Genomic DNA, 12,696 nt, shown 5'->3' with positions numbered 1-12,696 from the left:
AAAAAATCAGGGATTTTTGGCTTATTTTGGATCTAAAGAGCCTGACTAAGTCTGCCCAATTAAAGCCATTTAAAACAGTTCCACAGGTCTCCCATTCTAGCAGTCAGGCCAAGAGATTTTCTTCACTCCCTAGAGCTGCATATTCTTAGAGCAGGTGCATCAGGGCTAGTCCTGTAGCTCACTGTCAGCACTGTGCACAGTCATGCAAAGAGTCCTAGGATTGATTTCTGACTTGGGTCTTCTGTTCCTTGGTTTGGCCAGAGCTAGAAATGCCTGTGAGGGCTATCAGGGGCTACCCAGGATGAAGGATGTGTACCTGGAAAGGCTAGGCCTGAGACCAGATGCTGCAGTCCAGGGGTTGGACTAGAGCCAGGAGAGAGCACAGGAACTGGATTACAAAGTGGAACATTGTAACAAAGCCAGGATCAGAGGCCGGACAAATCAGGCTTCCTTGGAGCGGATGCAAAGAACATTCTGGGACAGCCTTGTACGGTGCTCTCAATTAGGGTCAGACACAGCGCTGATCCAATTGGATTGCCGTAGAGGCATGTGTAGTTCTTCCTAGTATTGGGGATAAAAATGCTAGCACTCCCTAGAGAGCCAGAAGCCTCTGTACTTCTATGGCAGGTTCACAGCATGTAGCTCCCAGGGCCATGGGTTCAAACCCTGTTAACTTGGACTGTGCTGCCCCTGTCAGGGAGAACATAAGAACATAAGAAATTGCCATGCTGGGTCAGACCAAGGGTCCATCAAGCCCAGCATCCTGTTTCCAACAGAGGCCAAACCAGGCCATAAGAACCTGGCAATTATCCAAACACTAAGAAGATCCCATGCTACTGATGCCAGTAATAGCAGTGGCTATTCCCTAAATAAACTTGATTAATAGCTGTTAATGGACTTCTCCTCCAAGAACTTATCCAAACATTTTTTGAACCCAGCTACACATAAGAACATAAGAAAATGCCATACTGGGTCAGACCAAGGGTCCACCAAGCCCAGCATCCTGTCTCCAACAGTGGCCAATCCAGGCCACAAGAACCTGGCAAGTACCCAAAAACTAAGTCTATTCCATGTAACCATTGCTAATGGCAGTGGCTATTCTCTAATTGCACTAACCACATCCTCTGGCAACAAATTCCAGAGCTTTATTGTGCATTGAGTGAAAAAGAATTTTGTCCGATTAGTCTTAAATGTGCTACTTGCTAACTTCATGGAATGCCCCCTAGTTCTTCTATTATTCGAAAGTGTAAATAATCGAGTCACATCTACTCGTTCAAGACCTCTCATAATCTTAAAGACCTCTATCATATCCCTTCTCAGCCGTCTCTTCTCCAAGCTGAACAGCCCTAACCTCTTCAGCCTTTCCTCATAGGGGATTTGTTCCATCCCCTTTATCATTTTGGTTGCCCTTCTCTGTACCTTCTCCATCGCAATTATATATTTTTTGAGATGCGGCGACCAGAATTGTACACAGTATTCAAGGTGTGGTCTCACCATGGAGTGATATAGAAGCATTATGACATTTTCCATTTTATTAACCATTCCCTTCCTAATAATTCCTAACATTCTGTTTGCTTTTTTGACTGCTCCAGCACACTGAGCCGACGATTTTAAAGTATTATCCACTATGATGCCTAGATCTTTTTCCTGGGTGGTAGCTCCTAATATGGAACCTAACATCGTGTAACTACAGCAAAGGTTATTTTTCCCTATATGCAACACCTTGCACTTGTCCAAATTAAATTTCATCTGCCATTTGGATGCCCAGTCTTCCAGTCTTTCAAGGTCCTCCTGTAATGTATCACAGTCTGCTTGGGATTTAACTACTCTGAATAATTTTGTATCATCCGCAAATTTGATAACCTCACTCATCGTATTCCTTTCCAGATCATTTATATATATATATATATTGAAAAGCACCGGTCCAAGTACAGATCCCTGAGGCACTCCACTGTTTACCCTTTTCCACTGAGAAAATTGACCATTTAATCCTACTCTCTGTTTCCTGTCTTTTAACCAGTTTGTAGTCCACGAAAGGACATCGCCTCCTATCCCATGACTTTTAGTTTTCGTAGAAGCCTTTTATGAGGGACTTTGTCAAACGCCTTCTGAAAATCCATATACACTATATCTCCTGGTTCACCTTTATCCACATGTTTATTAACCCCTTCAAAAAAATAAAACAGATTTGTTAGGCAAGACTTCCCTTGGGTAAATCCGTGTTGACTGTGTTCCATTAAATCATGTCTTTCTATATGCTCTACGATTTTGATCTTGAGAATAGTTTCCACTATTTATTCCAGCACTGAAGTCAGGGTCACTGGTCTATAGTTACCCGGATCGCCCCTGGAGCCTTTTTTAAATATTGGGGTTACATTGGCCACCCTCCAGTCTTCAGGTACAATGGATGATTTTAATGATAGGTTACAAATTTTAACTAATAGATCAGAAATTTCATTTTTGAGTTCCTTCAGTACCCTAGGATGCATACCATCTGGTCCAGATGATTTGCTACTCTTTAGTTTGTCAATCTGGCCTACTACATCTTCCAGGTTCACAGTGATTTCATTCAGTTCGTCTGACTCATCACTCCTGAAAACCATCTCCGGAACTGGTATCTCCCCAACATCCTTATTAGTAAACACGGAAGCAAAGAATTAATTTAGTCTTTCTGCAATGGCTTTATCTTTTGTTGCAGGATCAAGATCATCAACTGAACTTGTCTCTTGGGAGCAAGGATCTTTATCCTTTCATAACTATTGAGACTTTCAGAGGAAAATATATGCCTTTTTAATATCAAAACCATACTGATGAGGTAGCCAGAATGTGACCACCAGGACTTGTGTGCATATCCTGGGCCACATGGTCTTTGATGATGGAAATGAGGTCTTGGAGTCAGATTTCACATGAGTCTCTAATTGTTGGCTTATTCACATGTGACCTCTTCCCTAGACTTGACTTGCAGATGAATTTTAGATTGTCTAGTGAGATCAAGTCCTTTCTGCACTGGTATTTTTCCAGGGACAATATGATCAAGGGAAGGAATCTGAGTAACCTCCTAATGGGTTCAGATCACCACAAATGTGAATCAAATGGAATGGACAGCCATTCCATTTCATATCTTTTCTTTCAAGTATTGTAGTCACAAAGGAGAAATGTTTTCTTATGAACCTTCTAGAAATAAGAGTAGTAATCCTGGCTTTATTGCATTTCAAGACCAGATTCAGAAACATAACGTTTTATTTATTTATGTGCTGCCTAAACCAAGGCCAAGAAAGCATCCATAATCCTGGACTGTTGCAGTGTGCTCTTACTATTGAGAGTGGGAGGCCTAAGAAAAAAGCTGATTTAAAAAAGAAAGTCTTAAATGTCTTATGGCAATCCATCAGCCGCAGCTCTTGAGGTCAGGTGTTCCAAAGAGTCTGAGCAAAGATTGAGAAGGCGTGTTCCCTAGTTATCTATAAGTCTAGCATTCAGCGTGCCTTTGTGCAGAGTCCAGGGAGCTACTGGAGGTCATATATGAGATGTGACTTCTTATACTACAGCCTGAAATTAAATGTGTGGCGGCATTCTGCAATAATTGGAGTGTTTTACTGATGGTTAGCAGTGCTCCCAAATCAGTAGTATTGCAGTAATCAGTGATGGGAAGAATCGAGACTTGCTCGAAAATCATCCGGAAATAAGAGGTTTGATACAGCGTATCAAAATGATAAAGGGGATAGAACAGCTCCCCTATAAGGAAAGACTAAAGAGGATAGGGCTATTCAGCTTGGAGAAGAGACAGCTGAGAGGGGATATGATAGAGGTCATTAAAATCATAAGAGGTCTAGAACGGGTAAATGTGAATCTGTTATTTACTTTTTCAGATAATAGAAGGATTAGGGGACATTCCATGAAGTTAGCATGTAGCACATTTAAAACTAATCTGAGAGAATTTGTTTTTCACTCAGTGCACAATTAAACTCTGGAATTTGTTGCCAGGGGATGTTGTTAATGTACCTGGGTTTAAAAAAAGTTTGGATAAGTTCTTGGAGGAGAAGTCCATTACCTGCTATTAATCAAGTTGACTTAGAAAATAGCCACTGCTATTACTAGCATCAGTAGCATGGGCTAGACTTAGGTTTTGGGTAATTGCCAGGTACTTGTAGGCTGGATTGGAAACAGGATGCTGGGCTTGATGGACCCTTGGTCTGACCCAGTATAGCAATTTCTTATGTTTCTTATGTAATAGACACAGTTTATAGTTACCTTCTTTAAGTATAGCTTTATTTTGGGGATCCATGAACAGTTTGGTATGAACAATGACTGCAAGGCTTCTAGCCTGAGAGAGGATTGTAATCTCTGTATCCCCCAAATTTAATAACTGGAAAAATGGAATTGTTTCCCTACTCTGAATTACTACAATCTCTGTTTTAGCTAGATTGAGCAAATGTTTTATAGAGCTTAGACAGAGTGAAATTGTTGCAGTTATATCAGACCAAGAATTCTCAAAGGGGATGTAAAATTGTATGCCGTCCACATACAGATGGAAGTTCCTACAGAAGCCAGTCAGCAACTTGCAAATTGGTGCTAGATAGATGTTAAATAATAACACTGAAAGTGCTGACCCCTGATGGACTCCCGTCTGCATTGGATACCAATTGGAGGAAATATCCCTATCTACTCCCTTCTGCAATCTACCTTCAAGATAGGACTGAAACCATTTTAATACCTCCCCAGTATTCCCAATATCCCTGAGGCGGTAAAGGAGGATTGTATGATCGATGGTGTCGAATGCTGAAGAACTATCCAGCATGGCGAGAACATATATGTGACCACTTTCAAGACCTCTCCTTAAAGAATCAAGGAGAGAAAGTAGTAGAATTTCCATGGTTAAAGATTTTCGGAAGCCAAATTGAAACTGGTGTAATATCTGGTCATTTACAAAATTGGCAGGTTGTTTCAACACAATGGGCCGGATTTTAAAAGGGTTATGCACATAAGGTACGTGCGTAACCCTTCTAAAACGGCCCTGCACGCGCCGAGCCTATATTGCATAGGCTTCCGGCGTGCGCAAAGCCCCGGGACGCGCGTAAGTCCTGGGGCTTTCTTGGGGTGGGTGTGTCGGGAGGCGTGACGCGGACAGCGCGTCATCGGGGGGAGCGTGTCGGGGGGCATGACGCGGTCAGCGTGTCATCCGGGGGCGGTGCCGTGGGCGTGGTTTCGTTCCGGGGGCATGGCCGCGGCCTCCGGATCAGCCCCCGGACCCGAACACGGTGCGCGGCAGCCAGCCCAGCGCATGCAAAGTTACGCCTGCTTCGAGCAGGCGTAACTTCTGCAACAGAGGTGGGGGGGGTTTAGATAGGGCCGGGGGGGGGGGGGGGGGGTTAGGTAGGGGAAGGGAGGGGAAGGTGGGGGGAGGCGGAAGAAAAGTTCCCTCCGAGGCCGCTCCGATTTCAGAGCAGCCTCGGAGGGAACGGGCAGCGCGCGCAGGGCTCGGCGCGTGAAAGTTGCACAAATGTGCACCCCCTTGCGCACACCGACCCCAGATTTTATAAGATACGCGCGGTTACGCGCGTATTTTATAAAATCCGGCGTACTTTTGTTCGCGCGCGCGTAAGTTTATAAAATCTACCCCACTGGGTTCTACTACTTTGTCACAAAGTATACCAATGAAATTGGTCTGAAATTGGTCTAAAATTGACCAATTTGACCGGGTCTAAATTTGGCTTCTTCAAAAGCAAGTGGACGGACTGCTGCAGACTTTAGAGCATCTGGCATATAGCTCAGATAAGGACAAATAGTCAAGGTGGTTAGAAAAGGAGTAACCGCATCCTTCACCACCCTAAGAATATCTGCAGATGTTTAAAGGGCAGTTGGAGACATTCATAGATATGATATTAGACACTTCAATGACATAAATTGTTTCAAAGGAAGACCTCTCAGGAGATACAGAATCAACAGGTGTGTCAAACCAGTTCGATATATGTTTAAAATCTGTAGTGAACGTTTGCACTTTAGTTGCTAGATGAACTGGAAAATCATTATCAGCAGTAACTTATTTGCTCTCTTGGGCTGAAATGCAGTGGGGGCATCTTTGTTAGTCGACAAGTTCTTAACTATGCCGAATTTGTGCAGAGTTAAAGGATTTCATCACTTCATTATTTGCCACTTGATAGGAAACTAGGAGATTTTTAAAACTTGCAAGAGCATCAGATGTACGAACTCTGGAAAAAAGATGACATTTTATTTAGAATTTTTTTTAGTTTTATTTTTTATTTCTATATTCTGCTTTTTGCACTTTTTTCAGCACTTCAAAGCAGATTACATTCAGGTACTGTAGATATTTCCCTATCCCCAGAGGGCATACAATCTAAGGGGGTCATTTTGTAAGCGTATCGCACGCGAAAAGGGACGTTTCGCACTCAAAGTCCCCTTTCGAGTGCAATACCTAGATTGGGGTGGCATTGGGGCAGACGCCGCAAAAACTTCGCTGACGGCGAAAAGGTAAGGCCCCTTAGCGCTGCCAATAGCTCGCCCAATAGCACCACCTTTTACGATGGCGCTATTGGGTGCGAAAACCGGCAGCGATAGCACCGCGGTGGTGCGATCGCTGCCGGCTTTCCCAGGTCCGCCCCCCGCTTCGCCCCCCCATTACCGTGAAATTCAGAGAGCTCTGTGTCGTTAGAAAATCTATCTCTAAGTTTGTACATTTAGTCAGTTACCTCAATAGCCAGTGAGCGCAATGCGTGCTCAGATGCTGCATGAAACCTGCAAGAAAGAGGGGTGCTCGAGAGCTCTTTGCCAGCTGGATGTGCAAGAGATCTGATCTCTGAGGAGGAAGCCAAAAACTAGTAAACCCTGCAAGTAAAATTGCTGCTCTCTTCCAGATTCATATCCTAAGAGTTAACTGTTATGGCCAGTGGTTAATCAGACAAAGTAAAAGCAGCTTTTGCGCTATACCAAAGAATCAAAAGATCCAAACAGAACCCTTAGTCATCACAGAAAATGTCTGTTAGCAAGGAAATTGAAATCTTCCTCAAAATGATCATGAAGGAGCTACATATAGTCTCTAATGTTGCTCCTGCTCCTGTTAAAGATATCAAAACAGAGGTGACTTCCCTTTACAGTGCAAGTCAAAATAGGGGATAGATTGCAGGAAAGCCGGACCGTTGAAAGGCACAAGCCAGCAGGCGCTCATGAAGGGGAGGGTTACCCACCAGTGCTGAACACCTTGTAACATCTAACATCCAAGGTAAAAAAGAAAAAAAAATTGAAAAAGCTGCCTTTGAAACTGAGAAGAGAATACTGTGGGGAAAGCCATGATTGTGAGACCCGCCCCCCTCCCCCGACATCATAGCAATCGGAGCCGGCCCGTTGAAAGGTGCCAAGCCAGCAGGTGCCGCGCGCCGAAGGGGCGCGACAAAGGGGCACTCCCCTTTGTGCACCCCTTAGTGTTAACCATTCCCTTGTTTTTATCTCCCTTGTTAACAATTTCCATGTTTATTATTGTTCAATGTATTGACAAAGGAAAAGCTTGATTTCCTGCATTTTTTGTTGGAATGTAAACCGATTGTGATATGTAAAATCGAACACCGGTATATAAAAATAAATACATAAAAAAATAAAATAAAATAGTACCAGAACCTCAATGCAGCAGAGGTGTTTTCTCATTCCGAAAAAATCAGGAGGCATTCATCCAGTCTTGGACCTCCGATCTCCCAACAAATACCTGTTCAGGGAGAAACTCAACATGACATCCCTCAAATAAATATTGCCTTTCATACAACCCACCAATTGTATGTGCTCCCTTGATCTCAAAAGATGCTTTAAAAAAAGCTTATCCAACACGGAACAGCAGTTACTACCCTTGACAGAAACGTGGGGGTAATCTGCACGGAGTGGCAGTTACTACCTTGGAAAGCTTGCTGGGCAGACTAGATGGACTATTTTGGTCTTTTTCAGCCATCATTACTATGTTACTATATATGTTGTATGCACATACCAATTCACCAATCCTGTTGAAAAGCCAAGGTAGTTAATTGGCTGCCTGAAATAATAGTTTCAAAGAGGTCCATATTCAAATGCCATTTATAGAGATAACATAATAATTATCCATCTAAATGGCTTACCCAGGTATATTGCACGCTTGTCCGATGAAATTCTAGCTGGGTAACTAGTTATCCAACCAGAATTTAACTGGATAAGTCAGGGGTGGGTCAGAGGCAAACCAGGGAGGAGCGGAGTTAGCCGGTTAACTTCTGCTGCTAACTCTGGATGGGGCCTTAGGGCTGTCCTAAATGTAGCCGGTTATACGAAACTGGCTAACGCTTAAGATAGCTGGGTATATTCAGCGGCACAAGTGCTCCACTTTATAATACCCTGCTAGTTAGCTGGATATGGTTATCCAGCTAAATAATTGAGCCACTCAGCAGCTGAATATTGCTCCCTATACCTTTTTAGATGCATTTGATAGAGTGAGAGCACCTATTATGGAAGCTGTATCTGTCCATCTATATCGTCGTTTAGTCTAAAGTGTGTGGCACCACAAACCTTGCTTGAGCAGCTGTGCATGACATATGTAAGGCAGCACAAGATACGGAAGGAGCAGTGGGAGTCCATGTTGCTGCTGCTCCCCACTGGCTCTGCGAGTATGTTTAAAGTTGCAGGACAGCACTTCCTGTATGTCGATCTGATGAGACAGCAGAAACAGGTGATAAAGCTGCCACCATTTTTCTCACCTCCTGTGTTGCCGCTTCTATCCACTCACTGGAGCTGTACCTGTTTCTCTTCTCCCTCCTTCATGTCGCAGTCTGATTCTTTTCTCCTCCCTCCCATTAGGCATTGTTTAGTGGAGAGGGGGGACAGGCTGGCTTATGATAGACCTCCATGCTTCCCAGTAAGTAAGAGGCAGAAGGTCAGTAAGGGGGACTAGCTCTGTATGGTATGAATGGAAATGTAGATATTTTGCATTCCTAGGGATCTTTAGAGATAGGATATGTAAACAGAAAGCAAGGTTCTGCTATGTATTATTCTTGCAGGCGATACATTAGGACTTGCTGGCAGTTGGCTGAACTGCTTCTTATAAAGCAGATGGTTGGTAATGTCAGGCGATTAATCTGCACCCATACTTGCATCATGATGGTAATGATGGTGGCTGCTCCAAAGATTGTGCGTCTTTTTGGCATCTTGTCCCTAACTGTCACAGATGATGTCATCCTTGTCAATTTATGGGTCACGCTGCATGCACTCTGGACCAAGTCACTCGGGATGTGTTTTTGGCTTTGCGAAGAGATGCCTCCTGTTTTGGGAAAACAGGAGTATGGCTTAGGAATGTCGGCCTCACACAGGAGCTATACCTAGTTCTTAGCACATTTAGCTAATATGTTGATTTTCACTTTTCTCACTAGAATCAGCATTTTTGAAGTATTCCATTTTGGGTCACATTAGCATGAGTTGTCTTCAGCCCATAGTCTTAGATCTGGAATCTTATCCCTTGTATTACATGCAAAATAATTGTTGCATAACCACACAAACCACAACAGGAGGAGGACTGGGGTTTGTTTTGTTCTATTTTGTTGTGTATCTTTTTTAAAGGGGGCAGAAGAGAGGAGTGACTTACTTGGGCTGAGAAGACAACATACGTCTATAGCATGGATTTTCCAACTTACACTTTAGCCATGATGAATATATTTTATAGTTAACTTTACTTGTATTTTAGTTTGGTTATTAGTAGCAATCAGTTATGGCCTTTAAGAAGATAAGTTTATTGAATGGATTATGCAAAATCCTTTTTGTCCAGATCTCAACTTAGCCTGTCCTAATTTTTTCTAGATCAGATTTTCTAATGTTTAATATATACTTTTATCAAATTTCAGATGAAAGATATCAAGGCTGCCATTATAAATATTTTTGGTGTGACGCCAAAGATTCAGTGCCTTCCGCCAAACCAGGTGAGGTATTTTGTTTGACTTTGCCTCCAGTAGTTAGCATAAGACTGTATTTTAGCCAGGGACCCTAGTTGATTTATAGTGCTGCAGCAAATTCCACAGAATATGCATCTTTTCATGCAATTGCAGCAAACATCATGCTGCCATGACCATCCTTTGTGTCTTTGCCACCACTGTGTCACTGGAGACAGCATCTTCAAAAGAATGTGAAGTGAATGGCATCAGTAGTCTTCAACAAAATGCCTATGGGGGGAAGGCTTTAAAGATCTAAGTTTTTTGTCTTTATTTGCATTTATATGCTACTGCTACTGAAGCCCACAACAGCTCACAAGATAAACATACCCAATAAGATACATTATTAAAATAAGTCAATATGCATCAAAAAGCAAAGATAATAAATATAATATATCTAATTAGACAAACAAGCAAGATAAAACCTAAAAAAATAAAATAAGAGATCAAATAAAATCAAATCAGAATCTAGTAATGTATACCCTAGAGGAAAAGAAATATGATAAAGATATTTAAATACCTCTAAGGAATAAGTGCACAGGAGGCAGGCCTCTTTCAAGGAAATGAGGCTCTAAAACGAGGAAGGAGAATAAACTCAAGAATAATCTAAGGAAGTATTTCTTTTCAGAAAGGGTGGTGGTAGCCAGGACAGTATCAGGATTCAAGAAAAGCATAGGACAAGTACAGAGAATTTCTGAGAGAGGAAGGGATCATAAAGCTGAGTTGGAGGTGTGAATGGGCAGACTGTGTAGGCTGAATGGTCTTTTATATGCTGTTATGTTCTCTGTTTCTATTAGCCGCCAAACTCCACCCCTTGCTTAGTCCCACTGAGAAGTAACTCACTACCTGTCTTGCCAATACCTTTCTTCTGCCATCATAGATCAGGTCCCTGAGCTACTGCTTCTGGTGATGCAACTTGCTGCCGTCTCCCTTGAAACTGAAGGAGAGGATAGATATCTGCAGGAAAGGTGCTGAAAAGATGGAGGGAAAGGAAATTTTAAGGGAGAGAACAAAGGGAGAAACAGGATAGGAAGAAAGGAGAAAAATAAAAGAGCAGAAGACGATGAGAAGTGGTACCTTTTGGGAGGGGGAGGGGCTGTAGCGAGAGAAGTTGCAGAAAGAAGAAACATGAAAAAGGCTGGAGAAGAAAGGAAGCGAGAGAATAAAAAAAAGTAAACGAAGCTAAAAAGAGAAATGGAGAAAGGAACACAATAATGGAAAAAAGAGCAAAATAAATTTATTTATTTATTTATTTTATTTAAAAATATTTCTATACCGTCTTTTCAAACTAGTTTGATCAAGACGGTTTACAAGAATCAATTATATAGATCAAGTTAACCAAAAGATAAATTAAATAAAATATAATAAAAAATTAAAAATAAATCAGCAAAAAGTTAAAGAAAAGTACAGAAAAAAAAATACAATAAACCATCATAATCCCTGCTCAAAAATAAATAAACTAATTTTTTACAAAAAACAGATAAAGAAAGAAAGGAAATAAGAGAGCCTAAAACTTTAACTTGTACAATCCAGGTTCCTAATAAGTGTATAATCAAACAGTCAGAAACTGCAGAGTACATGGCTTATAAAGGTGGGGTGTTCAATTTTCAAGATGACCATATGCAATCTTAAATAAATAAGTTTTTACTGCCTTCTTAAATTCATTGTGACTGGAGATTTGCCTTAAGGTGTTAGGGAGAGAATTCCACAACATCGGTCCTGCCACTGAAAAGGCCCTTTCCCTAGTCATATTAAGTCTTGCTAATCTGACTGTGGGGACATCAAGCAGATATTGCGATATTGATCTGAGATGTCTCATTGGTTTATACAATCGTAAGGATGTGCAGAGCCATGTTGAGTCTTGATCGTAAATTAATGAATGAATTATGGAAAGAACCTTATATTTTACTCGGAATTTAATCGGGAGCCAATGGAGCTTATACAGAATAGGGGAAATATGATATCTCAGAGGTAATCCTACTAAAAGACGGGCCGCTGAATTCTGTATTTGCTGCAATGGTTTGATCGCAGAATCTGGAAGACCCAAGAACAAACTGTTACAATAGTCTAAACCAGAGAACAGAAGAGACTGAAGCACAGTTTGAAAATCATTTTTGAAAAGTAAGGGTTTTAGTCTTTTTAAGGTATGCAATTTGAAAAATGAATTTTTTACCAGATTAGAAACATGATGTGATAGAGATAAATTTGTGTCCATTTGAATTCCCAAGTTACGGGCGACTTTCTTAACTTTAATTACCTCGTTACCCAGTGTGACCAATGAAGGAGGGCCGGTCGGGGAGTCCTCTAATACACTCAGGAAGCAAAAGATGGGGAAAATTTTAACGGAAGCTATGTACAGGCTGTCTGAGTGGCACGTGCTGCTGTGTGGAGGGACTTGGGCCCGATTGCCAGCTAAGGTCTTGCACTCCTTGGGTCAGCCGAGGCTGGGAATGCTGGGGAGGGCAATGTTCACAGCCCCTAGGAGGGAAATGGTGATACTGAGAGGCTCTATGTAAGACCTATGATTGGGTAGTTGTAAATAAAGGCTCATGGTGCCAGATCCCAAACCTGGGTTGTATTCAACTAGAATCCCAAAAGAGTAGGAGGAAACTGCCAGATCACACAAAAAATGTGAAAGTTATGGCGACTGTTACCACATACTCAGTTTGGTTACTCAGTTGGGTGCTCCAGAGAAATATAGAAAATAGAAGAAAGGGCTTTTAATTTATCATTTATTAATGGCAACCTGGCCTGT

General features: G+C 41.9%; 1 protein-coding gene across 3 annotated transcripts in view; it reads left to right on the top strand.

Moving 5' to 3' along the window:
• Positions 1 to 12,696, top strand: part of RNASET2 (ribonuclease T2) — a 94,311-nt gene that overhangs the window by 72,128 nt on the left and 9,487 nt on the right. For all 3 annotated transcript variants that reach the window (XM_029594004.1, XM_029594003.1, XM_029594002.1), the window contains one exon: positions 9,858 to 9,932. In XM_029594004.1, coding sequence (XP_029449864.1) covers positions 9,858 to 9,932 — 75 coding nt within the window. The remainder of the gene's footprint in view (positions 1 to 9,857; positions 9,933 to 12,696) is intronic.

Source organism: Rhinatrema bivittatum, chromosome 3 (genome assembly GCF_901001135.1).
Source record: "Rhinatrema bivittatum chromosome 3, aRhiBiv1.1, whole genome shotgun sequence".
In the NCBI taxonomy this organism is placed as follows: Eukaryota; Metazoa; Chordata; class Amphibia; order Gymnophiona; family Rhinatrematidae; genus Rhinatrema; species Rhinatrema bivittatum.
This window is presented reverse-complemented; position numbering and strand designations above follow the sequence as displayed.